Genomic DNA, 25,265 nt, shown 5'->3' on the forward strand with positions numbered 1-25,265 from the left:
TTTAATAATCATCCACAGTAAGGTTTTTAACTATCTTTCCAGATAAAGCAGACACAACACTCCTTATTCTGAATCCATGAAGAATATAAAACCCTACAGGAGGAGAAAAACAGTTTCAAGCACAAAATACTGACAAACCACACACTTGGAAAGAGCACTGCCATCTCCAGCAAACAAGTGCTTTCCTCCCCAGCTTTTTGTTTTCTTTTTCAAATGAACATGCAAGGGCTGAAGAGCTCCCAGAATTCAGCTTATTCATGAAAGCCTTGTCCAAAGGACACCCAGGGAAACCAAAAATGCCGCAGAGCTGTGGCTCAGCACTTCTGTGCCACGCTCATGACCTTTGAGGAGAACTCCTGAAGGCCAGGCACAGCCTGCAAGGGCTGTTTCATCATGACAAGAGCTTCACAGAATATATTTCAGCACCATATTAAAAATTATGTGATCAAAACATTGGAATACACCTGCAGCAAGTGAAATATTTCAGTTAAAGCCTTTCAGAGCAGGCAGATGCTCCTGCACGCTGCCAGCACAGGCTGAGCCACAGATGCCACCCCTGGCAAGTTTTAACACAAGGGTGACAAAAAATGGAGGTGCTTTCTGGCTGAAAAAAATGTTAAAAACATGCAGCCAGTTGTAGTTTGAGCCTGTTGTTTAAAAATGTTAAGAGCTAGGAGTGGTCCCCTGGCCTGCTGTGCTTCACCAGGGCCACCAGGTCACTCTGCCTGTGACTGTGTCCTGAAAGCAGATGTGAACCCCAAACCCCCCCCAAGGGGAACCAACAGCAGACTGCGTGCAGGAGAAATGAAAAATAATAGTTTACATTATCAGGGGTGAGAAAGAAAAACTCCAAGAGTTGGTGACTCTCCTGCAGGGATGCTCCTGGATCATTCCCTACAGCTGCACGAGGTGCAGCAACTCCTGCACACCAAAAACAAAAAAGGAATGGGAAGCCTGGGACTGCAAGGAATGAAAAGATGAGAGGGGACAAAAGCAGTGGGAGCATGGCGAGAGAGGATTAAGAAAACATTTATGTTCTCCTGGGTTTGATATGAGGCAGCAGGCCTTGCAAGACCTATCAGGAATAAGGTTTTGGAGGCACAGCTGGGTGTCCTGCACAGGCAGAGGAGGGCAGGCAGCGCCCCTGACCTGGCCCAGGACAGCCTGCAGTGACTCAGGCACCGAGGCATGAGCTCAAGGTGACACAGGACAGCACAGAGCATTCGTTCTTTCACAAGAAACAGCTGAATGAAAGCCAAGTTGGTACCGTGAGCGGAGTTGAAAGTTTGTACTTCTCGGCTTTAGTATTTACTGAGGCATTTCTTTTAAGTGACAAGTTGATTTTTCTCTTTCTTACTGCCCAGGAATAACTTCGCTCTAATTTTGGCACTGTAGCTGGGTCATTACCTCAAAAAACACAGCCTCCTCTAAACTAGACCTCTTCAGTTTAGCACTTCAAGAAAGTTAACACAGCTAGCATTTGCCTTGAAGTTTCATTTATCTGAAGACAGTGTGAGTTTGTCAAAGCTCTGTATCGTGACATTTGTTACCTGTGCATTTACTATGCAATGCTACTGCGCCACAACACACAAGGCACACTATAAATGAATTTTCTTACCCAATTAGTCCCAGAGAAAACCTACGAGTCCAGAAAGCTGTATTTATTTGTAACTGCCAGAAGCCCCAGCAAGTGCAGCCAAGCTTTTTAACTTTCTCTGTCCAGGAGCCTAAATTGACACAGGCCTTATAAAGTCAATTATCTGCAGTCAAGTATGTCCCTCCAAACCCATTTCTCTGTGCCCATCTGGACTCTGAAGCTCACAGGGCAGGAAAGTGGAGGGAAGACAACAGCAAGATTCGAGTTTTGCCTTGCGATGCCCTCCTGGAACTGCCACACATGAATGATGCCTCTCACAGTGCCAAATGCCAGGTGTCCTCTGGCCCAGGAAAGAGCTGATCTCCCCAGGGTCACTCTGAAAAAGCCTCTGACAAATCACTAAGGTGGAAAGGTTATTTATGGCTGGTTTCTGTCTTCCCCCAGATAACACAGTGTGTCTGCAGCCTTGGCTCCAGAGCCCGTGTGTGGCTCTTGGCAGATTTGCTCTCTGGGGTGAGGAAGAAGCTCCAAACTCCTCTGAGGGCTCGGCTGCTCGGGGGTTAAAGCAGCTCACTAATCAAAGATGCTCGGCAGATCAATCCTGCTCAATCAGGGGAACAGGAGCACGAGGATGAGGACATTTAAGAGGTAGTGAAATAACACCAAGCTCTTAATTTAAGTAACACCATAAGACAGCCCTTTGGTTTTAATCACAGACCAAAACAGGCAAGTCCCTCTGGAATCTACCACCTATGCAGCTTGGATTTAAATATAATCCAAGGGCTTCAAGCTACACTGGAGACAGGACAAAACCCAAGACACGACCACAACACTCAAGTTGTACAGGAAAAGATTTTATAAAATATCCCTAAATTTAAAATCAGAGTTAGAGCCTGTGAATCCAAAAAAATTGATTTTCTGCTGATGAAGTAACACTTTCTATAGACCAGGATATCCTTTAGAATGGCAGAATCTGGAAGCACGAAGGCAATACCACCTGACACTCCAAAAACTTCCAGCTTTGGGCAGGAGCTCCCCTGCTGCTGTAATTCAGCTTGAGCAGCTGTTGATGTCTCCGTTTCCTCTGCCCCTGTCCCATCCTGTTCCTCCCCTGGAACCAGCAGCTGACTGGGCACATGCACAGTAGCTGATGGAACGGCAACATTTAGTTTTTGACCAGATCAGCTCCCTGGTGGAGCTCCAGGTATACATTAAACATTTATTGGGTAATTGGTTCAGGCAGGATGTTCTGAAAAGTTCTACTTCAAAGTTATAGACTCAGTCTACAAAAGGATTACAGTATTTTAAAAGCAGCTTTTCTTAAAGGCATGACATTATTCTGCTCTGGTCACACTTGCAGTCAGTTATAAACTGATACAAGACAGTCAAACAGAAAAGCAAAAATCTGTCTTCAGGTTTCCCAGAGGCAGCAGCACTCCAAGCACAGGAACTCTCTCCCAGAACAGTTTACAGGCACACAGACACCCAGCCTCTACAACTGGCTGTGCTCCAATTACCCTTTAATGTATTGATGTTCTGAGTATTGCAGATGTCCAGATCTCTCTCCCAGTTTGACTGGGAATGAACAGAAGGCATCTGGAGCTTCCCTGAGTGAACTGCCCAGGCAGAAAGGCATTTTTTGAATTAGCATCATTCACAGATCCATGAAAACAATTCCACAGGTTCCTCACCTGCCTCCAGCTTTAACCTCTCTCTGATTACAATCCTTATCAAACGGTAACTTTTATACAGACACTGACTGTCTCACAACCCCCTCATTTAAGGTAAGAACATGAAATAATAGTGCCAGGGTGAAAAAGTTAAATCTGCTTTCCCAGCTCAGGCTGAAGAGGAAGCAATGGGCTACCACACACCCACAGCCAGCAGAAAACCCTGCAGGGGAAAATGGTTCTCATTTGCAGGTTATTATTTGTCCTTCCCCAAATCCAAGCACAAAATTCCTGTGGATCATTCACTTTGGCACAGCCTTTCCTTTTCTCTGTCCAGGGCAGTGATCAAACGCCAGCCCCGTTTCTGGAGCAGACATTAAAAAACTCCTGCTTTTTTGGGAGGTGGAGGAGGCAAGTTCTTTGGTATTTCTCAGACAGGAGAAATCACCGGCTTTCCAAGGAGAGGCCCTGTGCAGGGGAACGGAGGCTCTTGTTTGTTTGTAGGTGGTGTTTCACCCCCAGGTGCCACAGAGCACATCCCAGAACAGCTCCCGGTGCGTGGCCGTGTTTGTTGTGGATGCAGGCTCCGAGGATCTGCTGTGTGCTGTAGGTGAACAGGCTCAGATATCCATCTGCCCAAGGTCATTTAAAAACTGCATTCCTGACGAGTTCTGGGAGGAGGGGTCGGTGCCTGGGGGACACAGAGCTCCCCATCAGCACAGAACCTGCCACAGCACTCCCAGGACTGCTCCATGAACGCCACCTGACAAGAAGGGCACACAGGTGTCCCACAACCTGTCACTCTTCAAGTCCAACCTTCCAATTATTCTCTTTTTTTTTTTTTTTTCCTATTTTTCTGCTGGGCTGATAAGCACGGGAAGAGATCTGGTTACACAGATGAAGCATGCCTTTTTAATTTGTGTTTGTCTTCAAAATGTTGCCTGGTTACTCCCTAAACTATCATCAAACACTTAGCACCGCCAAGTGACTTGCAACAAACACCACTGGCCAGAGCCAAGAGGAAGAGTGACAGGCACAAGTTTGCCTGCTGGGCACCTCCCAGGCCAAATGTGCCCTGACACACTTCTGGGCACCACCAGATTTCTGCTTATGCTCCATTTCACCTCACTCCTTCCTGCACTTCCCAAAGCCAGGGCAGTCTGCAGGGATAAATCAGCACTGTGCCCCCAGCGACCCATCAAACACCTTTGCAGGAAGCAGGACATTTGCGGTTGATATTTCAAGTTTTAACAGCTAAATTTCACCCAGTTAAAGCTGTTTAAAGTTTTAAAGGAGCTGAACCTACACACGCAGCAGTGCTACAGGAGCTGGGCAGTATCAGTGTCAGGTCACCCTCCTTGGGAGGTTTCAGGTGACTAAAGGATGGAAACATCACAGGCATCTCCAAGAAACGTGAGCAGGATCATTGCACCATCCTTCCAAAGGCTGAAAGGAACCTCTGGATTCAGAAATTCTCAAGGATACTCCAGGAGAAGCCACCTCTCCTGGTCTACCTTCAAACTGCTTTTATTTTATTTTTTTCCTCTTGCCTTGTAATCATCAGCTCATTCATACATCGGTCAGATTTTACATCCAACTCTTTACTTCTTTGGAGCTGTCAAGCAATGAACTTGCAGAAATTCTCAGTCCTAAAAGGTGTGACATTAATTTAAACCAGAGGAAAGATCAAATCCAGGTGCAGCCCACTCCCTCAGGGGTATCCAGCGGTTTTAAGTCCTAGAATAATAACATTTATCAGCTTTGCTTCATCAGTGCCCAGACACTTCTCTCTGAGGACACTGCAAGGCCCCAGCACTGCTCAGACATCACCCCATGGAGAATTACATCAACCCTGCAGCTTCAAAGGCAGATCCAGCAGTGCTGCTTTAAATCACTCAGCAGTGCCCAGCCCTGGGTGTTCACCTGGTGTTTCCCCCAGAGCCTGACACAGCACAGACACGGGCAGTGTCTCCTGCGCTTCCTCTGCCTCCTGAGAACGGGCAGCTCCAGCTGCCACTGAGCCTTGGGACAAACCAGCACTTCACTGCTGCAGATCTCCAGTGACGGCTCAGTAAAACACCTCCTCACTGTGAGTGTAAACACTCCAGGTGTTCCTGCTATTTGTGAAGTTAAAATAACAGCTTTTATTAAAAAAGGGGGAAAAAAAATGTGGTCCTATCCCTTCGCCTGGAAGATCTGAGATAAACCCCAAGAGCCACGCTCCAGGTCTGCTGCTGGCTGGTACACGAAGTTAATAATTAGCAGGGATACAAGGCAGAGGTCACCCAAAGCCCAGGCATGGCTTATGGTGCCACTCGTCACAGTGACCCAGAGCACTGCAGACAGGGATTTCTGCGTGGCTGCAGCACACGAGGTGACCACTCTCATTATTCCCTCACCAGCAAAGCCCCGGCCTGGGAGGGCTCAGCCGAGCTGGGAGCTGTGACTATTTTAGAAATCACGAGCGAGGCATTTGCAACATTAGCCTGAAATTCCCCAAATTCCCGAGGAGAGAACGGTGACGTGCTGAGCGCTGCCGGCCAGGGCTGAGTCAGCACCAGAGGACAGAACAAACAGGACTCTGTCCTGCCCACCGACACTGGGGGCAGCTTCTGCACCCCACCAGGGACAACTGGCACTTGACTTTTTAGCCCCAATTACGTTGGAAGAACCTTAGATATGGTTTCCTTTTCACTGTCAGTCTTTCGCTCCCTTTATTAATGACCATTAAGAGAAGCTTTAGTAGATCTAATATAGAAATTACAACAGAGCTGCTATGTTTGTGAACAGCAGTTCAAATTCAAACAGGTCTGGGGTGATTTCTGCAGCCTTTCCAAACAGGGGCCGCTGGAATTTGGGAGATGAGCAGAGCACACAAGGCAGCTGCAGTCTGGAGAAGGAAAACCAGGGCAAGCTCCCTGGGCTGTGTGAGTGCTCCTGATCCACAGTGCCCAGCTCGGTGCCCAGCCTGGGGCACACAGGAGGCTTTCAGCAGCCCAGCTCGAGGGCAGTGACAATGCAGAGAGAAAAACTCTGACTGCCCCGGCCAGAGCTGCCAGGATTTGCTCCCCTGTGGAGCTACAGACACACAGAGCAGCAGATCTCTGCCTCCCTGGTTTGTGGCTCCCAAGGAGCCCTCCCAGGAGAATTGAAAAGCCACACAGGCCATCCCTACACTTACATTTCGGTTCTTACTTGCATTCTGCTCAGCAGTAACCCAAGATTAGTAGGAGCTGGCAAGCCACGGGCTGGACAAGGTTTATTTGGACTGCAGAGCACTCAGCACAGCAGTGGTTTCCATTCTCCATCAATCCTGCTTAAGTTGCTCTACTTCCCACGTAGAATAATTTTGTTTAGACAAAGATTACACTGTCAGCTGAGACAATGATTCAAGGAGGCCCTTTAGCTGTAAGATCTGCCCTGTAAGCTCACTCATTTAACTTCTGCTCTCCTCCTTTCCAAACAAACAACCGAGCACAAACCACTTGACAAAACGAGCTGGCGACTCTCAGGGCAGTGCCCTCTTTCCCAAGCTGTTTGATCACGCCTGAACTCCGGCAGTTTGCAGAGATAGCAAGTGTGACACCAGTGACACAGCAGGGCCATGGTCTGGGCTGTGCTCAGCCACACACAGGGCGCAGGCCACCTCACACACCAGCCCCCAAAGCCAGGCCAGCCACGGATTTCATGGCAGCCACCAAATCCTCCTGCAGTTTCCTCATCCAAGTATTCCTGTTCATGCATTTCGTTCATCAACTTCCTTTGGGAAAGCTGATCATGAGCACAGTGGTCTCCAGGTTTTGAGCAGGACCCTCAGAGACGGCACCAGAAGCTCACATGTGGCTGCTCTGCTGCCTAATGTTTTTGTGCAGCACAGTCCATCAGCTAGTCCATCTCTGAGATTGAGGATTTGGTTCTTGTAGATTTTCTATTTTCAGCATTTTCTATTTACTAACCCTTCAGAGAATGCTCTCCTGCTATTTTCCACAGGAACTTCCCTGAAGAACTTCACAGCTGATATAGATAAAGAGGTAGACACCGATTTTTTCCTGCTTTCTCTTCTGCATTTTCCTTCTCCACACCACCTGATGGTTTCACCACCACCTGGAAAAAGCCCTAGAGCAGGATGAATTTGAATGCCCCAGGGTGACCAGAACGCCATGAGCTTTTATCCACCTTGCTCTCTGAAACAGATGCACAACTCCTTGCAACTCTGAGTCCCTGAGGAAGGCTCACAAAGTCTGCCAGGAATTCCTGAGCGGCCAAATACCTGAGAGCATCAAGCTTGGACAAGTGAAAGGAGGCTGGAGATCCAGCAAAACATAAATTAGCAATTGTGCTGCTGATGTGAGCCTGGGGTCAAGGACAAGGAGCAGGACACCAGCAGCCCTCACTGGCTGAGGGATAAACCCTGCTCCGCTGCTTGTTGGCTTCCTCGCCAAAGGATGAAACAAAGAAATTGAAGTCAGGAGGAAGGGGGAGGAAAAAGGAGCTGCTGCAAGGGCTGGCAGTGATGGCAGAGCTGCACCCTGAGCTCAGCAGCCCAGAGGAATGCAGGCACGACTGACAAAACCCAGCTTTGTGCAGCGCCCGCCCGGGCTCTCACGCTGCTCTCCAGATCAGAACACATTGAAGGGTTTGTTACATCAAGGCATTGCTGCTTGTGCCTGTCATCTCCAAGCCTGAGCCAAGCAGGAGCAAATTATCCATTTCACAACCACCTAGAAATAAAAGGGGTTTAATTTAAACTAAAGCTTCAGTGCAGGAGCAGGTGCTGACTGAGTAATCGCACGAAATGATTCATCTCATGAATGATTTCCCAAGTTGGGTGCACTTAGTCTTGAATTCCTGTCTGTAGGCACAGTCACAATTCAATTATAAGGCCAGCTTGCACGGCAAGTTTTAAAATTAAAGTCATCTCTGGTTGCTCAGAATATCAACCAAAAAAGCCCATGGAAGTGGCTCATCTATTGCAGCATTTCACTTCACAAGTGGGAAGAAAACCGAGGCACTCAAGAACTTAAAAATTCCTTATGTAACAATTGTCACTCCTGTCTCATTTGTAAATACAAGAAAGTTACTGAAATACATTAAAAAAAGATGTTAACTTTGAAGCAATAAAGCCTCAAGGGAGAGCTGTAAATATCACCATTCCTAATGAAGTGCCCAGCCTTGAGGCTGAACAATAAACAGGGATCCAGTCACATTTCGACACAGAGGAGGACAAAGGTCAGGTAAGAACTAAAACTTTTCCAACAATAACAGAAAAAAGTTTAAAATGCAGTTTCTCGAACTAGATTGTGTAAGCTCAACTGAGCCTGTCCAGTTAGTACTTGCTGCTGATGCCATTCACAGCTAGCCAAGCAAGGTGCAACAACTGCAGTCACGACAACTCCCAGCCCCTGAATCACAGGTTTGATACCAAGAGACAGAAGACAAAAATGAGGGGAAGGAGATGAAATACTGCAAACCAAGTTCAGCTGACAGAAGTATTCATCATTTTACTTCAAACTCAAAAATAACAAGGCACAAGACTGTCTCAGCACGATGGATTCCTGGTTTTCCTACTTTGTTTCTTGCTTCAAGAATCTCTTTCCCTGCACTCAGCTGTGAAGACACTGCCTGTGACACTCCTGGAGGTGTACAGGCTATCTGGGTGTTAATGGTATTGTCACCTGAGGATTTACATTCCAAACCTGCCTGAGTGGACCAAGTGAAACCCCAGAATTCTCCATGTAACAATAAAGGGACCTGGGAATCCTTCACATGACATTTACCAAGCAGCCAGTTCTGCTGGGATCATCATCCTGCACTTTGTAACTCGTTAAAAGGGCCTTGGGGACCCTTTTTGGGAAGTCAAGATGTAATGAAAATACCAAGAACATTAATGGCACACTTATCAGGTTCCATCTGCTCCTCACAACAGAGAACACCAACCATCACTCCCAAGTTTTTCAGTCCCAAAGCAATTTTTTTTCCCCTCTTACATTTGAAGATTTAATAGACCTTGAAAAGCAAAAAAAAGAAATTGTCTTCTTTTAGTTTCAATTCTTTTCTTCCGTATCTGGGGGCGGATATGCCCTCAAGGGAGGGCTTAAATCAAGATTAACTACAAATATAGACCAATAGGATGTTTTTGAGAGAGAAGCACTGCACCTGAAGGCAGTTCTGGCTCCTCCAACACCAAGTGCTCCCTTCCCGTCTCACGCCGTTTCCGATAAACCTTCTCTGCAACAGGATTAAAGGCAGGCCTAAAATATCAGGGCTAATTTGGTGCTCATCAAGATGTCCTCAGGGAAACGGGATAAAAAGGAGAGACTAAGCATAATTATACAAGAGCAATATTAATAGGCAGGCTGGGCCTTAGTGACAAAAAGTCAACAAGCTTTCCTGAATATTCCTTCCGAAGCAACTTGTACGTCACTGAAGAAAGAGGAACAATAAAACAAAGTCATGCTTCCTCTAGAAATCCACTGGGAAAATTGGAAAGGAAGAGAGAAAAGAGAAAGTCAGCTGTGGAAAAAGCACTAGAGGCAAATTTACGAGCGCTGCCTTTGCACAGTCAGATCTGCCTTGCTGGTGAAGTACTGTCACAGACCTATCAGCCCTAGAAAATTCATTTTCCTCAAGAAAACCCGAGTCTGTGGCCGAATTTTTATGGCCCATAACTTTTAGCAGGACTGAAGAACACTAGTAAGGCTTGCAAATTGTATAACCAACCAGAATTAAGGTCAACATTGTCACGGGGATTAGAGCAGCAATTCCCCATGATCATGTCAACCGTGCAGCAATGCTCTGTGGGGCCAGCAGCAGCCCTGCCCCACTGCTGGGGGATTTATTTCCCTCCAGCACCCCTGGGATATGGGGACTCCCTGCTTCACCTCCTCCTCAGGGAAATGAAGGGAAAGTGCAGCAGAAATCCACTAAACCACCTGTGAAGTAACACCCTACTACCACAGCACTTTGAAAAAATAATTACTGGGGGAAAGAGAGGGGAAATCCAGTCTGGAGAGCTGAATTGCAGGTTATTATCTTCTGCGGTCAGGCACTGGGTAATGAGGCTTTTCCTGAAGAGAAATCCTGACTGGCATAACTAGAATGCAGCCCAAGTCCTGCTTGTCTCAAACAACCCAATCTGTAATGCAGCTGCTGCGGCCAAGGCAGCACTCAGGAGACCAGCACTGCCTGAGTTTTGCTTTTCCCTGCAGAACTGGCCCCAAATCCCTGTGGCCTCCCAGCCGCCCCACCACTGACCCCTTCAACTGCAACACCCAGCCATGGAGAACAACTGTGCACCTCCCAGAAGTCATTCTGTGTCCCCCTCCATCCATCCCCCCTCCAAACTGGGCTCTTGACCTATTCTGTGTGTCAGAGCTCTTCCCCCACCCTGTGCCCTCGGTGTTTGGCAAGCACTGACCCACATTTCCAGCCCATTCTTCCCTCCTCAGAGGGCACAGGGAGGCCTGACCTGGGCAGCCAGAGGGGCACCAGGTCCCCCCAAACAGGAAATTCTTCAGGGGGCCAAGAACAGAGCAGGGTTTGATGGCTGGCGGGCAGCAATGTTTTCACACAGACTCTTCCGACCACAGCACACGTGGAGAGCTGCAGGGATCTGTTTGTATCCCCAGTATGGGAAAATTCAGAGTGTTCCAGCAACGTTTAAGACAAGGATTAACTGTGGAGGTGCACATGCACCAGTTCTGCTGACCAAGAAATTGTATGCTTTCAACATCTAAAAAAAAATCTCCATTTTCTTATTTATTTAAATATCAAACATACAAAACCTCAGCAAAGCAGAAAGTGGAAGCTGAGCTGTGACTATCCATCCTCTGGATTAGAGGCATGAAAGCACCAAGAAACTGAGTAACACTTTACTCACTGTGCCCGGTTCTCAGCACAGAAAAAATTGTGGTTTAAGAAATCAGGTTGGTCAGTCACAGCTCAGGCCCAGGTATCCTGTTAATCACAGTGAACAGCTCACAAACACCTGGAAATGAGCAGTTTGTGATCCGCTGCAAGGAAAACAAACATGATTACACTGCACAAAATACCACTGAACAGGCCAGGAAAATCCAGCCAACCACTTTCATTAATCTAAATTAGTGGCCAGGATATTTCTATTAGGGGAAGGTCAGAGCCTCCAAAGGAATTGCATTCCTATGGTTTCAATTTCAGGTTTGAATCCTAATAATTAAACTTCAGACGTCAAATCCTGGAAACACAGCAGTCATTCATCTCAAAAGCAACCTCTGGATGTGCTGTAACAGCAGCAGCATGACTTGCACTAATACTGGAACAACTCCTCTCGCCAGCCCTCTCTCTGCCACCCCAGCTCTATCTCCCACAGCAGCTACGTGCACAGACACAGACAGGAACTGCACAACAACACTTTTACAAGTATGTGTCAGTAACTTATCAGCACCAGCATCCTGGCCAAGGATTCTGCTGCAAATAAACTGCTTGCAGAGAGCTCTGATGATTAATCTGAAGCGTTCTGATTAACCCAGCTAGCTCTTGGTTAGAGACATACTTCTACCAGCCCAAACTTTCTGACACACGTTTTCTGTTTCACTGAAGACTGAATGCTGCGTAAAACACGAGGCAGAGCTGGAAGATTAAAGACATTTTGCACATTGTGTCAAATACTTGATAGGGGAAAACCTCACCAAATCCTGGGCACGCTCAGTAGCTGACCTTGCGTTGCCACTGATAACCAGAAAACAAAGGGAATAATGTAATAATCTGCTACTGTTAAAAGACAAATATTATTTGGTGCTCTAATGAGTACAAAACCTTGGTTGTTGTAACTGCAAGTTTTATTTTTATGGAGACAATCTCAGCCCCCTGAAGCATCAGGGCCCACCCCAAGGTCCTGGAAGCACAGCAGCAGCAGGGTCAGTGCCAGAGCTCCCCACTCCACCTGACACAAACGCTCACTGCTCACCCTCAGCAGCACTAACACCTGTGCTGGAGGTTTCATTTATCCCTGCAGTGCACTTGTGCAGACAAACCATCCATGGGAAACTCACTAACTCCTGCAAACGCTTCCTCAAACAAACAGGGAGTGGCTTCATACAGGTGAAGGGCACCAGAAACACAGATTTAGTTACCCTGAAACAAGTTATTCCCTAAATAATGGACCCCACTGCATGGCTTTCATCTATTCTTGTTCCAAGCTATGCCTTCGAGAACTCAGACTATCAAAATCAGAAGGCAAGCAAGCACAGGGAGATTGATACAAAATATAAACCTCCCTGCATCAGAAGGAAAGAAAAGAGGGCTGTAACCAAACATACACCACCATGTGCATTTTTTTTTAATTCCATCCTCCAAAAATAGTAACATTTGTCCACGTAGCAAGAGTTCCAGAGATACAAATCAGCACCAGCAGGGTCTGTGAGCAAATATATGGAGCACGCAGAGTGTGGTAACTGCTGACATTGACTTACTTTATTAGAGGACATTTGTCTCTAGAACATCTCAGGGTATTCTTGAGACCATCTCGAGAGGTGCTTTCAGATTGGGAAGCACTTAATCACAATCCACTTGAGACTGCTACAATAAACTCCTTAAAATAAACCTTGAGATTTGCTCTGCTATTGTTCCACATGCACTTATTAGGGGTCCTCTGATCTGAGCTGTTGGAGGCTGTTGCTCTGGCCAAGAAGTCAGAGTTTCCTTCACAAAAACACACGAAAACAGAGCCCTAAATATCCACTGGGAAGCAGAACAACTCTTGGTGACCCCAATTTGCTGCTCTTCCCCTGCCTGTCCCTGCATCACCTCACTCTGCCAGCACAGTTCTCCTGAGGTGAAAGGACACTCAGCAACCTGCAGTTGATTATTAAGCAGCCCTAAAGGCAAAGTCACAATTGAAGAAACCGAGACTTGTGTGATGTAGCTAAAGATATCAAATGTCTAAAAAGAAAGAAAAGTTAACATTTAAATGGTTGGTTAACCTGGTAGCAGGAACAGCTTTCCCTCAGTCTGTGTGAAGTAGGTCAAACAGCTTTTCCCCTCCTTCCTGTGCATCGACAGCTACAGCACAACACACAGCAAGGTGTGCGCAGCTGGCTCTTGGTCACACCTGTCTGGATACAACGTGCTGCTGTCCCCACACCTTTAACAGCCCCCTAAACAGGAATCAGTGTTGGACAGAATGAGCTGTGCTTCCAAAATGCCATGTGAGAAATGCAGCTGTGCAAGTTCAACAGCACGTGCTCATTTCAGCAAGTTTGTATCACGTCAGGTTCGGTTTTTGTGTTTGCCCAGAACAGCCTTAAAGCCAAAATTCAAACCATGAAACATCATTCAAACCTCCATAAACTCACTCAATTCTACTACAGACATCCATCAGTTAGGAGTAAGAAAAAGAAATTCCTGCAGGTTAAGTATTTCCCTGCCCTCTTTTTGAACTCAAACACGCCATTGTTCCATTGTCACCTCGCATTATTTGTCAGCTGCCAAAACGCCGACAGTTTTATAGCACTGCCTTTCCAGTCTCACTCTTTCACTCTTCCTTCATCCAGAGCCAGTGCACAACATCTTTTGACATGCAGCTTAGCTCTTCTTTTTGGTTTTTAGGAACAAAGTATTTGTGACACAACTTCCAGAGCACCAATGGCCCAGCACAGCCGTGTCGGTGTCACGTTGCTGCCGCGCCTCAGCAGCAAAACACAATTCTGACCCCTCTCTTTAAAATTCTGATTCCAAGTAGCTGGATACAGGAATCCCAAGCTGCAGGAACACGAAGGATGTGTTAAATCCCAGTGGCTGTTCCTTACCTTGCAGCATGCACCTGTAGGCAGACTCGGATATGGCGTAAATGTGCGGCGGCATCTCGTGGCGTTTCTTCCCTCTGTACATCTCAATGATGTTCTCTGAATAAATTGGGAGGTTCTTGTAAGGGTTTATGACTACACAGAACAGCCCTGAATAGGTCTGGGAAAAGAAAAAAAAAATAAACATTTTCTGTTAGTAAACAGTATTGAAATCAAGTCGTAAAGAACAGAAAGCCTTTTCACAGGTTCTGGAATATTTATCTTAAAACAAAATTGAGGTGCTTTTTGTAGAGCAGCTCCAAGTGCATGCTATATTCAAATTATTGGTTTCTAGTTCTCTTAAAAGGCTCTTTAATTACCTGCATAAAAAGTAATTTAAAGATAATAAGTGTAGGTAAATTTGAAGAGGAGTATCTGATCTCTTTCCCACAGACATTTAAATCCCTCTTCCGTTTGCCAAGTTCCAGCTTCATGGGCACCTTTTGATGTTCAACTCCTTCAGTAGAATGTGCATTCCAAGTTATTTCCATTTTGAAGGAGCTGATAATACCCATTGCTCTAGTAGATAATCTAAACGGGGGAAGAGTTTATTTCAAAGCACCATTATTTCTGTTATCCTGTTATTGTCTAGAACTGTCCATCTTTGCTGCTCCTCAGCCCTTTCCAACCCCACAGAGGGGTCACTCCCTGCCCTGCCCCAGCCCAGCAGACGTTTCACACTCTCCTGTCAGAGCTGACACTCCACAGAAGGTGACTACCAGAGTATCAAGGAGGCAGCACAAATTGCTGATTTCACTGAGACGTTTCTGTTCAGCCAAAAGGCCCCAAGTGTCCCAGGACTGACCCCGTGGGGCTGCATTTCCCTGGGATCCAGGCACCACAGACTGCTCCAGGGAGTTCCATCCCTGCTCCCCAGCAGTTATTCCTAAGGAATTTCTGACAGGAACATCCCTGGCAGGAGCAGGAGCAGGAGCAGAGGCAGCCACAGACACTCGGTTGTGAGGGAGGGACAGATGCGCCTGGGCTGGCTCAGGATCAGAGGCTGAGCTCAGCTCCCTGCACACCCCAGAGCTCTCCCAGGCTGTTCCCTGCCCAAGGAATCTGGCTGGCTCCAGCCCTTGCAGCAGCAACCACAACTGACTGCTTCTAAGAGAGCAGAATCTCTCCATTCACTGTTATCTCCCCACATGCTTGGACTGTGTGCTCCTTTTGGTCACTGCTGAAATTCCCATCTTCACCAGCTCAGGGAGCGAGCAAGAGACACCAGGTGTGGCAGAAATAGGAATTATCTTTCTGAATGTCAGGAAAACCACATTTCTTACCTTTGCAGGCTGAGAGGAGAAAAGGAACGGGGAGAAAAAGCAGAAAGCATTAACAGCTGTTGAGAGCCCAGAGCACTGAGCGGGTCACTCAGGATAGAACATTTGTCCATTTTAAAAAGTATTTTAAATCTGCTACATTGGTATGAGCACAGCAGCTAGTTAGTCCCAATCTGCCTTTTTTTTATTATTTTGTAAGTATAAAAGATTTTATCTGGAGGAAAAGGTGCCGCCTTGTCCTTTCTACACCTCCACCAGCTTCTGGAAAGACAGGCAGAAGGTGTTCTCTGAACTGAGTCCAGCAGCACCATCAGCAAAGAGAAAGAACTTGGTTTAAAGCCAGATTTCCTGACATAGGGACATCTCACGTCCTTGCAGGAAAATGCTCCCTGTGCTTTGGTCAGATCTGCTGGGTGATAACTGCAGGCCCTTCCCACCTAGACAAGGTGTTTATTTCTCAAGAGAAAGGAAACAGATCTAATCAGGGCAACTGACCCAAGCATAAAGAACAACTTATCAGTCATTAACTCAACATAACACGGGGCAGTTGGCAGGGGGGCAGATCCCCCCCAGCCTCCTCTCCTACCTCTGTCCCTCTGGCCAGCACCACGCTCCTGCCCTTGCTGACTGACCTGGGTACTCCTGCAGACAAGTGTCAGATGGAATTGGCTGGAAACAGAAGCAGTTCCCTGCCCAAACTCATTCCTGGTGAGACTGGAAGGGAGGGAAGGCAGGGCAGTTATTTTTTTAACAGCTTGGTACGACCATCCAAGGAGATTAACTACTAATGAACAATTAACTGCTGAACAGTGGGCACCCATCCCCAGGCACCTTCCCTGGGCTCAGCTGAGGTCACCCACATCCCTCTGTCACCACCAGCAGTGACACGGAGGCTCTGAGAGCCGCCACAAGCCTCCAGTCGAGGCTTCCAATGAGGGTAACCAGCAGAAAGAACACGTTTGCCAAGCCCACCACAGAATCGGAGCTCAGAACCGCGGAGCAGCACCTGCCCTGTGCTCCTCCACAGCCCAGGAGAGCTGGTTATTGCTGCCCGCAGGGGAGAGCTGGGCCTGGGACAGGAATTCCCAGAGCAGAGTCCCCCCAGAGCTGTCCCAGCACGCTCTGAGCAGCGCCGGCCGTGGCACCAAACGTGCCGAGGCCAGCAGGGCTCGGCCCCCTCAGCCAGCAGCCCTCTGAGCCCTGCTCCGCTTTCCACCCTCTCAGCTTCAGGGATTTGCCACTTCCCTCCCTGGGCTGCTGCTCCTCACCTGAGCAAGGAGACAACTCCCAGAGCAGAGGCTGGTTAAGCTGGAAGGGAATTACTGCCAAACCCACCTACACTGGCGACCCTCTTCCAACAGCAACACCTGATTCCTCTGCAAGTTCACCCAGAACTTTTGACTTTGTTTTGGCATTTTATGTTCCCAAAGGAAAGCTGTTGTTTTTTCCCCAGAAGCACTGGCCTTCCCTAGACGTAAATAAATCGATCTGGTAAGTAATTAAAAAAAAGAAAAAATCTTAAGTGCTGGGATAAAACAGTTCTTTGAAGACTGTCCTTCTCTCCTCCCCCCCCAGTTGCTTTGGCACCTTTAGTTTATTTCCCCAGCACAGACATGGAGTAAACGTTACTATTTTAGCTACATAAAGAATTAATAAGCTGGAAAAACAAATTTAACAATCCTTCAGACCTGTCCTGGTAACACCTAACCTGGAAGCCTTGCCAGGCCATCTCCTGAAGCTGGATGAAGGTGTGACCCTGCAAGGATCAGAATAAGCAAAGCCCAACATAACCAACCCGGAGAAGGCCAACAAATATCCTGGGCAACTGAAAGGGGTTAATTGAAAAAGCTCTGTATTGCACAGGGCCAAATCAGAAGTTATGAAGCACCAAATTCTACGTTTTGCCAGTGCTGGGGTTCATTTATTTGAAACTAAATCTAAGGAGAGGCTTTTACCCCGGACCGTTCCCTCTGTGCCACGGCAGCTCTTCGCATGCAGCACCTTGACCTCCAACACCTTCATTTCCTGAATACGTTCCTCACTTCAGCCTCCTGCAGAATTTCAAAGTGAGACCTTTTCCAAACCAGCACCACCCTGCACAGCCTTCGTTCATTCACAGGAAGGTGGAGCTGAATTCTCCCCATCTCCCGACTGTCATCTATTGCAGAAAGCAATAGATGAACATATTGGTGGGCTGTCTTCATGGCTTGGCAGGCAGAGGAACACAGAAAGGATGCTTTTAATGAGCCAAATTTAATTGGGAGGGAGGCAAATAGCACCAAAATCTTCCATCACAGCTGTTTTATAACTGCAAGTCTCACAGTGCATCACTGAACCTAAAAAAGCAGGGAAGGGCTTTGTGCATGGAAACCAAACACACGAGAAGTAGAGATTGTTTAAAAGGCCTCAAGGAAGCTTCCTGGTGAGCAGCCCCAGGAGGAATTATCAGGAATGCATAAGCATCTGCTTAACAAATGGACACCCCATTGAATGAACTCTCTCCTGCAGGACCCTGGTGGAACTGTCAGATGGGAGTAAGAGCTGGGATCAGCACTGGGGAGCTCCACTAACAGCCCAGTCTGGCTGCAGAACCAGCCTCGGTTCATTTTTCAGCTGACAGAGGGGGATGTGCACATTAGGAACTGAAAGGCAAGCAAAGATGCTGATTCACCTTGGGCTGATGGATCAGCTGTTTGAATTGCTGCTTTTCCCTGGAACAGCCAGCACCAAGCCACAGCCACAGGACACCCTGGGATGCACTGTCCAGGCAGGGCTCCAGACACAAACAGTCAGGGAGAGCCCTGACAGAGAGCTTGGTTACACAAGCTCCCCTTCAGGACACTAAATGTGCAGCTTGAAGGTTTCCAGATGCTTCCAGTCTGGATCCAGCGGTTTATCATGCAGGAATTTGGGTTCTGGTAAGCTGCCCCAACCTGCAGAGTTCAGGATCCTGGCACTGGCCTGCTCCAAACTCCATTCCATCCCTGGAAGGGAGGAGGGTGTGAGTGAACAACGGACAAACGGGGTGAGTTATTCCCAGGGGAACACACTTGGGAGTTCAGGTTCCTCATCTGGAGCGTGGCTTTCATGGCCTGACACACGTGGAGAAGCTCAGGGTAAAAAGCCTGGTGCTATCCCCTGGATTAACAGCTCCTGGAGCCAGGAACAAGCTGCTGTGGCTGCTCGGTTGGTCTCTTCTGCCGTGCCACCAAAAGGGCTCTTTAAAGCACCACTTGAGAGCACAGTAGCAAGATGCAGGTTCGGCCTGGGCATTTGTTTGCATCACCCCAGAAGTCAGGCTCAACGTTTATCTCCAATTCTTCAAATGTAAAAAGTGACAGATTCACTCTATTAGTACATAAATAATTAAGCTGAAGTAAGCATCCAGACAGCTCTCATGATTACCTGAAACACAACCCAGCCACTCCCAGCCCAGCACGCAAGAAGCTTCAGGCAGTACCCCACAGCTAATGAAGTGGAGCACATTCCCCAAGTGATAAATTGCCTCAGCAGAGCATTTTCTTTGCCTGCTTTCACCTCCTGAGGTTACAGACTCACCTTTGGCTCTCTGAGCCCTACTGAGCTCCCTGAGCCAGACCTGGTTTTCTCACAGAGCACCTTTTCTCCCCCAAATTATCCGATTCAAGCCTTAGAGAAGGGCAGGCAGCTCCTCAGCCTCAGAGGGGATGAAGGTGAGGCTGTGCCCTGTGCTGGGGACAATAAAGTTGTTCAATAAGGGTAAGAACAGCCCAGGAAGGTCAGGTCAGGGAGCCTGGGAGATGACACAGCCACAGATTTACTCAGGGCAGCTCAGGAGGAGAGTGAGAAAGGGAAGGAGCACAACACACACAGCAGCTATGGATGGAAAAGCTCAGCCCACACTACAAATGATTTGTCTATAACTGTTCTCAGGGGCTCAGCAGTGCTGAATTCCCACATTCCCAGCCTTCAGGGGATGTGTTTGGAAAGAAATCCCCCCTCAGCCCAGCAGTGCAGCCCTGCCCTGCAAGCTCCTGCTCTCTCCCAGACAGGCACACTCAGGGTCACAGCCTGGGCCCTGAACTGCCTCAGCAACTGCTCACAGCTAAAACATGAGCTGAGCTTGCAGCACAGGAGCATTAATATCCCTGCACAGGGCTCCTGGAGAGCTGCATGTCAGAGCCTGACTGCCCCACAGGCAGCTCACAGCAGCTCTGGCACAGGCACGGGGCTGCAGGGGTGTCCTGCAGCACAACTACTCACCTGAGCACTTGGGCAGGAGCGAACAGGGCAAACGGCTGCTCCTTTCTACACTCTTAATCCACCCTTTTCTATAGAAACACAGAGTTTGACAAGAACAAGCACTTCTCCATACCCCTGCTTGCCTGATTCGCTCCCTTAGAGCCCCTCAGACATCTCTAACCCTGCACAGAGTTCCCTCAACTTGAGCACATTTCTGAGTCTTCCAAAAATCAGAATCAATATTAAAAAAAGTTCTTCTGTCAAAGCAGCTCCACCAATGCGACGCCCTGAATTTCTGCTGCCCCATGCTGGGTGTTAGATCCAGTGACAGTGCTGTAGGAAAAAGACAGAATTAAATAAACTCCACTTCTTGCAGGTTTCTTTTAATACCAATCCTTGACACTCAGTAACGTGAAACATTCCCAACTGGACCAGCAGGAAAATTAAAGCAATTAGAACACAGATGCTTATATAATACCCCAGACTGTTCTAGGTTACACTCAGGCCTCACAGGAGGCTTAACAGAAGGAACAGCTTAAATTCAGCTCCTCCAGTGCAGGGCTGTGAGAGCTGCCACCCACAGCAGGCTCTGCAACTGGGGACTAGGGCACAGCTCTCATTCTTCCCCTCTTCTACTCCAATAAAATGGAAAGTGCATTCAAAAAATGAACTAACAGGGCTGCAGCCCCATTACAGGGGTAACACTTGCAATTAGCAACAAATACCTGCTGCAGGATTTTCCTTGCACAATAGCGAGCATGTTTTCTACTTCACTGGTGGGAAGAAAACCCAGCAGCCCTGTGCCAGAGCAGAACCAGCAGGAGGCTTCCAGGAACTCTAAGCCTCTCACAAACAGCTTCCAACGCTTTTTCCAAAGTCTTGGCTTAAAAAAAAAAACCCCGTGGGGGAGTGGGCAGGGAAGATAATGCACAGTTCACTGCAGTTTGGGGGACTCTGAAGCTGGATCCAAACCTTTCCTCAAGCTTCACCAGCCTGTTGTCCTTCCTCGAGGAACAGCAAAACTCATCAGCTCTAACCTGAACTCCCCACAGCTCACAGACCATGGTACCTGTCCCCAGCTGAGCCCCCAAACGTGGCCCAGGGGCTCCCCAACACCCCCAGCAGTCACAGAGACCATCTGGGTACTGGCACCTCGGAGAAATTCCATTCATTTTAATCCAGGAGTGGCTGCAGTGATTTTTGGGGGTACCAAAGCCACACACCCACCTGCGGGCAAGGGCCTTCCTCCAGGAAAGCTGGGCCCACAGCAGACGTGGCAACAGCAACGTTTTTTAAAATAAATGACTGTAAAGCCCACTGAAATTGGAATACATAGGTTTTTACTGCAGCTCAATTGCACCCTGTGTTTGAGTGAGCAATTCCTCCATCCCATCCTGCTGCAGTGGGAACTTCTGGCTGCACAACGCTCACTTCTGGTCCTGCCAGAGCACTCAGACTCCAAAGTTCACAGCCCCAGTGAGTGGGAGAGGTGGCATTTATCCCAGAACTGTTCAGATGTTCACCTGTCAGACCATTCAAACACAGCCACCTGCAGCTCAGGTGTTGGATTTTCTGGAAAACCAGAACCTTGTGGCAAACCTGTGCAGCCATGAGAGACCCACAGCTTTTAGCAGAATATTTCTGTCCACAAGAAGTACAGGAGGTGATGTTTCTAAATTTAAAATACACTTTAAATGTGGGATTGAGTCTTTCTTGCCATCAAAAGAGCTCTAAATTGCTGGGTAAAGTGTCACCAAGCCCTGAGCTAGAAGCATGAACAGTTAGTAGTTTGTTCATTCCAATTCCAGCCAGGGTTTGCAATAGCAAGAACAAGCTGCTTTCCATGGAAGTAGGAACAAGGTATTTACACTCCTGATCCGTGCAATTACCTGCATTTTCATCCACAGAAGTGCTGCTCATCCTTTTTTTTTTACAGTCTGGCTGCCTGGGGCCTCTGAGCCACCTGGTCTGGTGGAAGGTGTCCCTTCCATGGCAGGGGCCGGAACAAGGTGAGCTGCAAGATCCCTTCCAACCCACCCCACTCTGGTGTTTCATGACTTCAAAATTCAAAATACTACCAAACTTACAAGGAGAATGCTGCTTAACAAAGCATTGAAACATTATTTAGAGCGATTAGGAACCGCTTGGCTTTTTGCAGCTCAAAAACTGGCATAGTTTGTGTTAAAATTTGTATTGAGGTCAAAAGGAAAACAGTCATCCTGCTCTGAAAGTGAAAAAAAGGACTAACATGACAAGTGGGGAAGGTGGTTCATGAAAAACCCCAAACCTCATGAAGGGAAAATTACTGAAGCAGTGATTTGTCTACCACAGCTTGTGACAAAGAATTAAGGGTGGTGGTGAAAAAGCAGCAGGCAGGGCTGAAGGATCCTCACTATCCACTGAAATCCCAGTGGATTTCATTTCTCCACCTCGTTGGCTGATTCAAAGACTTCTCCCTCCTAGGAAATTGTATTTTGCAGGCACAGCTTGAGCACAAACCAAACTCTAGGCCTGACATCCAGAAGCCTCCACAGTGGCATTTCACATGCAGCTCTTACAAGAATAAAGATGTTTCCTGACTCAGCGATCCAGAACCCCTGATGAGAACCACTCCTTTCTTAAACCAGCACCCCCAGAAAGTCCCCTGGAACTCAGTGCACGGGCTAAGGATATTCAAAACCCACCACAAAACCAGCCTGAGCAAAACCCATGTTTATTCCAAACCTTCAAAGGACCTCCTAAGCCTGTGGGGACTCCTCCTGGGTGCCCCCCCAGTGAAGCACCTCCACTCCTGAGCTGCAGCTGAAGGATGTCACTAATGCAGCCTGAAGCCAGGATTAAAGCTGGCCCCTCCAAAGCAGGGCAGCCACAACAGTGCAGTTTTGAAGCTGGACAATCCACGTTCACAAGCATTTACAGGAACCAAAACCCAGCCCAGCAGGACAGAGGATCAATTTAGAGCATCAGTGACTCAAATGATACGTAAGAAACATTGATATCCCCAGAAAAGCACAGGATTTGGGCAAGTTCAGCTATGAAACACACAGGGGAGAGGGAAAACTCCAAGCAAAGGCAGAAGCAAGGAGGAAACAACTAAACTGCCTGCTGTAGGTGGCTGCACCATCACAGAACCAGCACTTACACTCCAAATAAACCTCGTGGCAATCAATGGAATAGACAATGGTAAAAGTGGAGCAAGAAATGAAAGTTATTTCACCTCCAAAGCAAAACTGGGATCACCATAATTTACACTACAACCACCCTTCCCAGCAGTTCCTGTACAAGTCCTGCTCCTTTGCATGTTCTGTGCTGCCATGACCAGGGCCCAGAAAGAAAGGACCAAGCACCAACATCATGCCTGCACAAACCCCTGATCCTCCATGCTCTCCACTTGCGTTTCCCTCCCAGAGCTGGGCAGTGATGCTCACAGCCTGAGATCATGTCACTTGGCAGGCACCAGAGATGCTGCAAGTTCCAGAAGCTGCTGGCCATCCCTACTTGGATGTTACATGAAACCCTTGGAAGTGAGCACCACTGCCCAGGTCACTTTGGGCTTTAGTCAGCCTTCCTGTTCCTGCAGCAGCGTCAGCTGGACCTGGGGATCACAGACAGGACTGGACCCACCCCAAATCCCTCAGCTTGTTTGTTTCCTTTCTAGGGACTGAAAGCAAACATGTGGCCACTCCAATTGACATTCTTGCACCTTTCACTTCCTAGAAAGGCAACGCTCCACGCTGCCTGGTGGGAAATTCCAGCACACCAAATCAGGTTCACCACCTGCACCTCAGCTGCTGGAGACCAACAGCAAAATACACCATTTTCATTTGGTTGTTACTATTTGGAAATCAAAGCAGAGCTTTAACCAGCTCCTGTCAGTATCACCAGAACTCACTTCAGCACAGTTCACTTTGGCTCCTTTCCTCACACCAGGCACACAGGAATCGTGGGCAATGCCTCTGGGCTGTGCCAGCAGCAGCAGTGCCAGTCATGAAGTTTAGGGATGTCCAACAGAGGCCCTGACACTAAAACACCCCCAGCTCCAGTTCTTGTAGCATCTCTCTGGCCTGGGAATTTCTGCAGTCCTCGACACATCTCTCCTCCACACCTTCACAAAGTGAGCCAGGTCTCATTTCAGCCCAGAAGGCAATTCTCACAGCTCTCTTGGGAAGAGCAGCATCCTCCAGCAGTGTCCCTGTAACTCAGGCCTCCAGCAAAGCCCCACAAATCCTGGAGCTCCTTAACCCCAACCAAGTTCTCCCAGCTGGGGGCAGGGAGGTCTGTCACAAAATCCACAATGCACTGATCCCCCTGCGTGGCAGCAGCATCACACAGCCCCAGCCTGCCTCAACAGGGAAGGAATGAATCCTTTTGGGAAGGGAACTAAGGTCAGGCACCTGTAGGATGCCCCAAACCCCACGTCCATGAGCAGCCAGCCTCTCCCAAAGGGAGGTCTGCAGTGACCCAGAGCGGCACAGTCCCGTCCCCTGTGCACAGCAGTGCCAGGTTCTGACACCAGCCCCCAGACACACTGTGGTGGCTTTGCTGCCTGCAGGCCCTGCACCAGAGCTGCCTCTGACATTTAAGGCCTGCAGGTCTTTAACCTCCATAATGAAACAGGGCTATAATAGTTGCAATGAATTTCCTAACAGCCATAATTAGGATTGATACACAGACTGAACACTTCTGACCTATCAACCTGTTTACTTTGAGTTTTCAATCCAGTCTCCATTAATTATCCAATTAGTTTCCTTATGCAGGAATCATTCCAGAAGTATTCTTCACCCAGCCCTGCTGTGAGCACCGTGGTGTAAGGCCTTGGAAGAGGAAGCTGACAAAGGCACACAAATACAGAAAAAGCACTTTGCAGTTGTATATAATTTTTAATAAGTCCAAATATTATCAAGGGTCAAGCTAAAAATGTACCCAGATGGAGGGGAAAACGAGCCAGCTATCAGGACTAAATAAAATGGATTTAGGCATTAAGTGTGTACAAAGTGAACCAAGCATTTAAGCAGATGTTCCAGTGTCTTTTGAGACAAAGTCTCCTTGTAGCTGCTCCTGCCTCCCTGACCCAACAAGCCACTGAGCAATCAGCCTGCCAAGGGAGCAGGAGCTGCTCCCAACTGCAGGCACAGACCTGGGACAGAGCCCAGGGGAGGAGCAGGGCCAGACACAGCACCAAGGGCGCTGCGATTCCCAGCTCCAGAGCAAGATGCTGATAAGCCAGATGTTCAATTAGTGCTTCAAAACCACTGGGAAAAAAAAAAAAGAAAAGCTTTATCTTATTGGTTTATTTTAAGCAGTTGAACACATCCCTTCCTGGCCACTAGGCTGATATTCAGTTCCAAAAAGACATTTTGCACTCCCAGTACTCCCAAACTTCATCTTTTAAATACCAGCAGAGCCTCTTATTGCCATTTTTAGCATGCAGCAAGTTAAAACAAGAGACGTGCTCATTCCCATGAGCAGTTAAACACAGCAATCCAGCAAAGTGAGGGTTTGTCACCTCCCTCAGCTCAAGGAGGCCACTTGCCAGCGCTCACTGGATCAGTTCAGCAGGAGGCAAGTGCTCCAAGGGGCAGCACCAGCAGAGCCCCCCACGCTGCCATTTTACATTCTGTGCCTGAAAGATGCTCACAGAATTGTGTTATCTGTTTTATGACGGAGTTCTTGACCT

The 25,265-nt window shown here is 47.9% G+C and overlaps 1 protein-coding gene across 3 annotated transcripts in view; it reads right to left on the reverse strand.

Annotated features, from left to right (window-relative positions):
- Positions 1-25,265, reverse strand: part of MYH10 (myosin heavy chain 10) — an 82,216-nt gene that overhangs the window by 53,966 nt on the left and 2,985 nt on the right. For all 3 annotated transcript variants that reach the window (XM_066200241.1, XM_066200239.1, XM_066200240.1), the window contains exon 3: positions 14,052-14,208. In XM_066200241.1, the coding sequence (XP_066056338.1) occupies positions 14,052-14,208 (157 nt within the window). The remainder of the gene's footprint in view (positions 1-14,051; positions 14,209-25,265) is intronic.

This window comes from Chamaea fasciata, unplaced genomic scaffold (genome assembly GCF_029207755.1).
Source record: "Chamaea fasciata isolate MVZ Bird 193981 ecotype frontalis unplaced genomic scaffold, bChaFas1.0.hap1 SCAF_19, whole genome shotgun sequence".
Taxonomy (NCBI): Eukaryota; Metazoa; Chordata; class Aves; order Passeriformes; family Sylviidae; genus Chamaea; species Chamaea fasciata.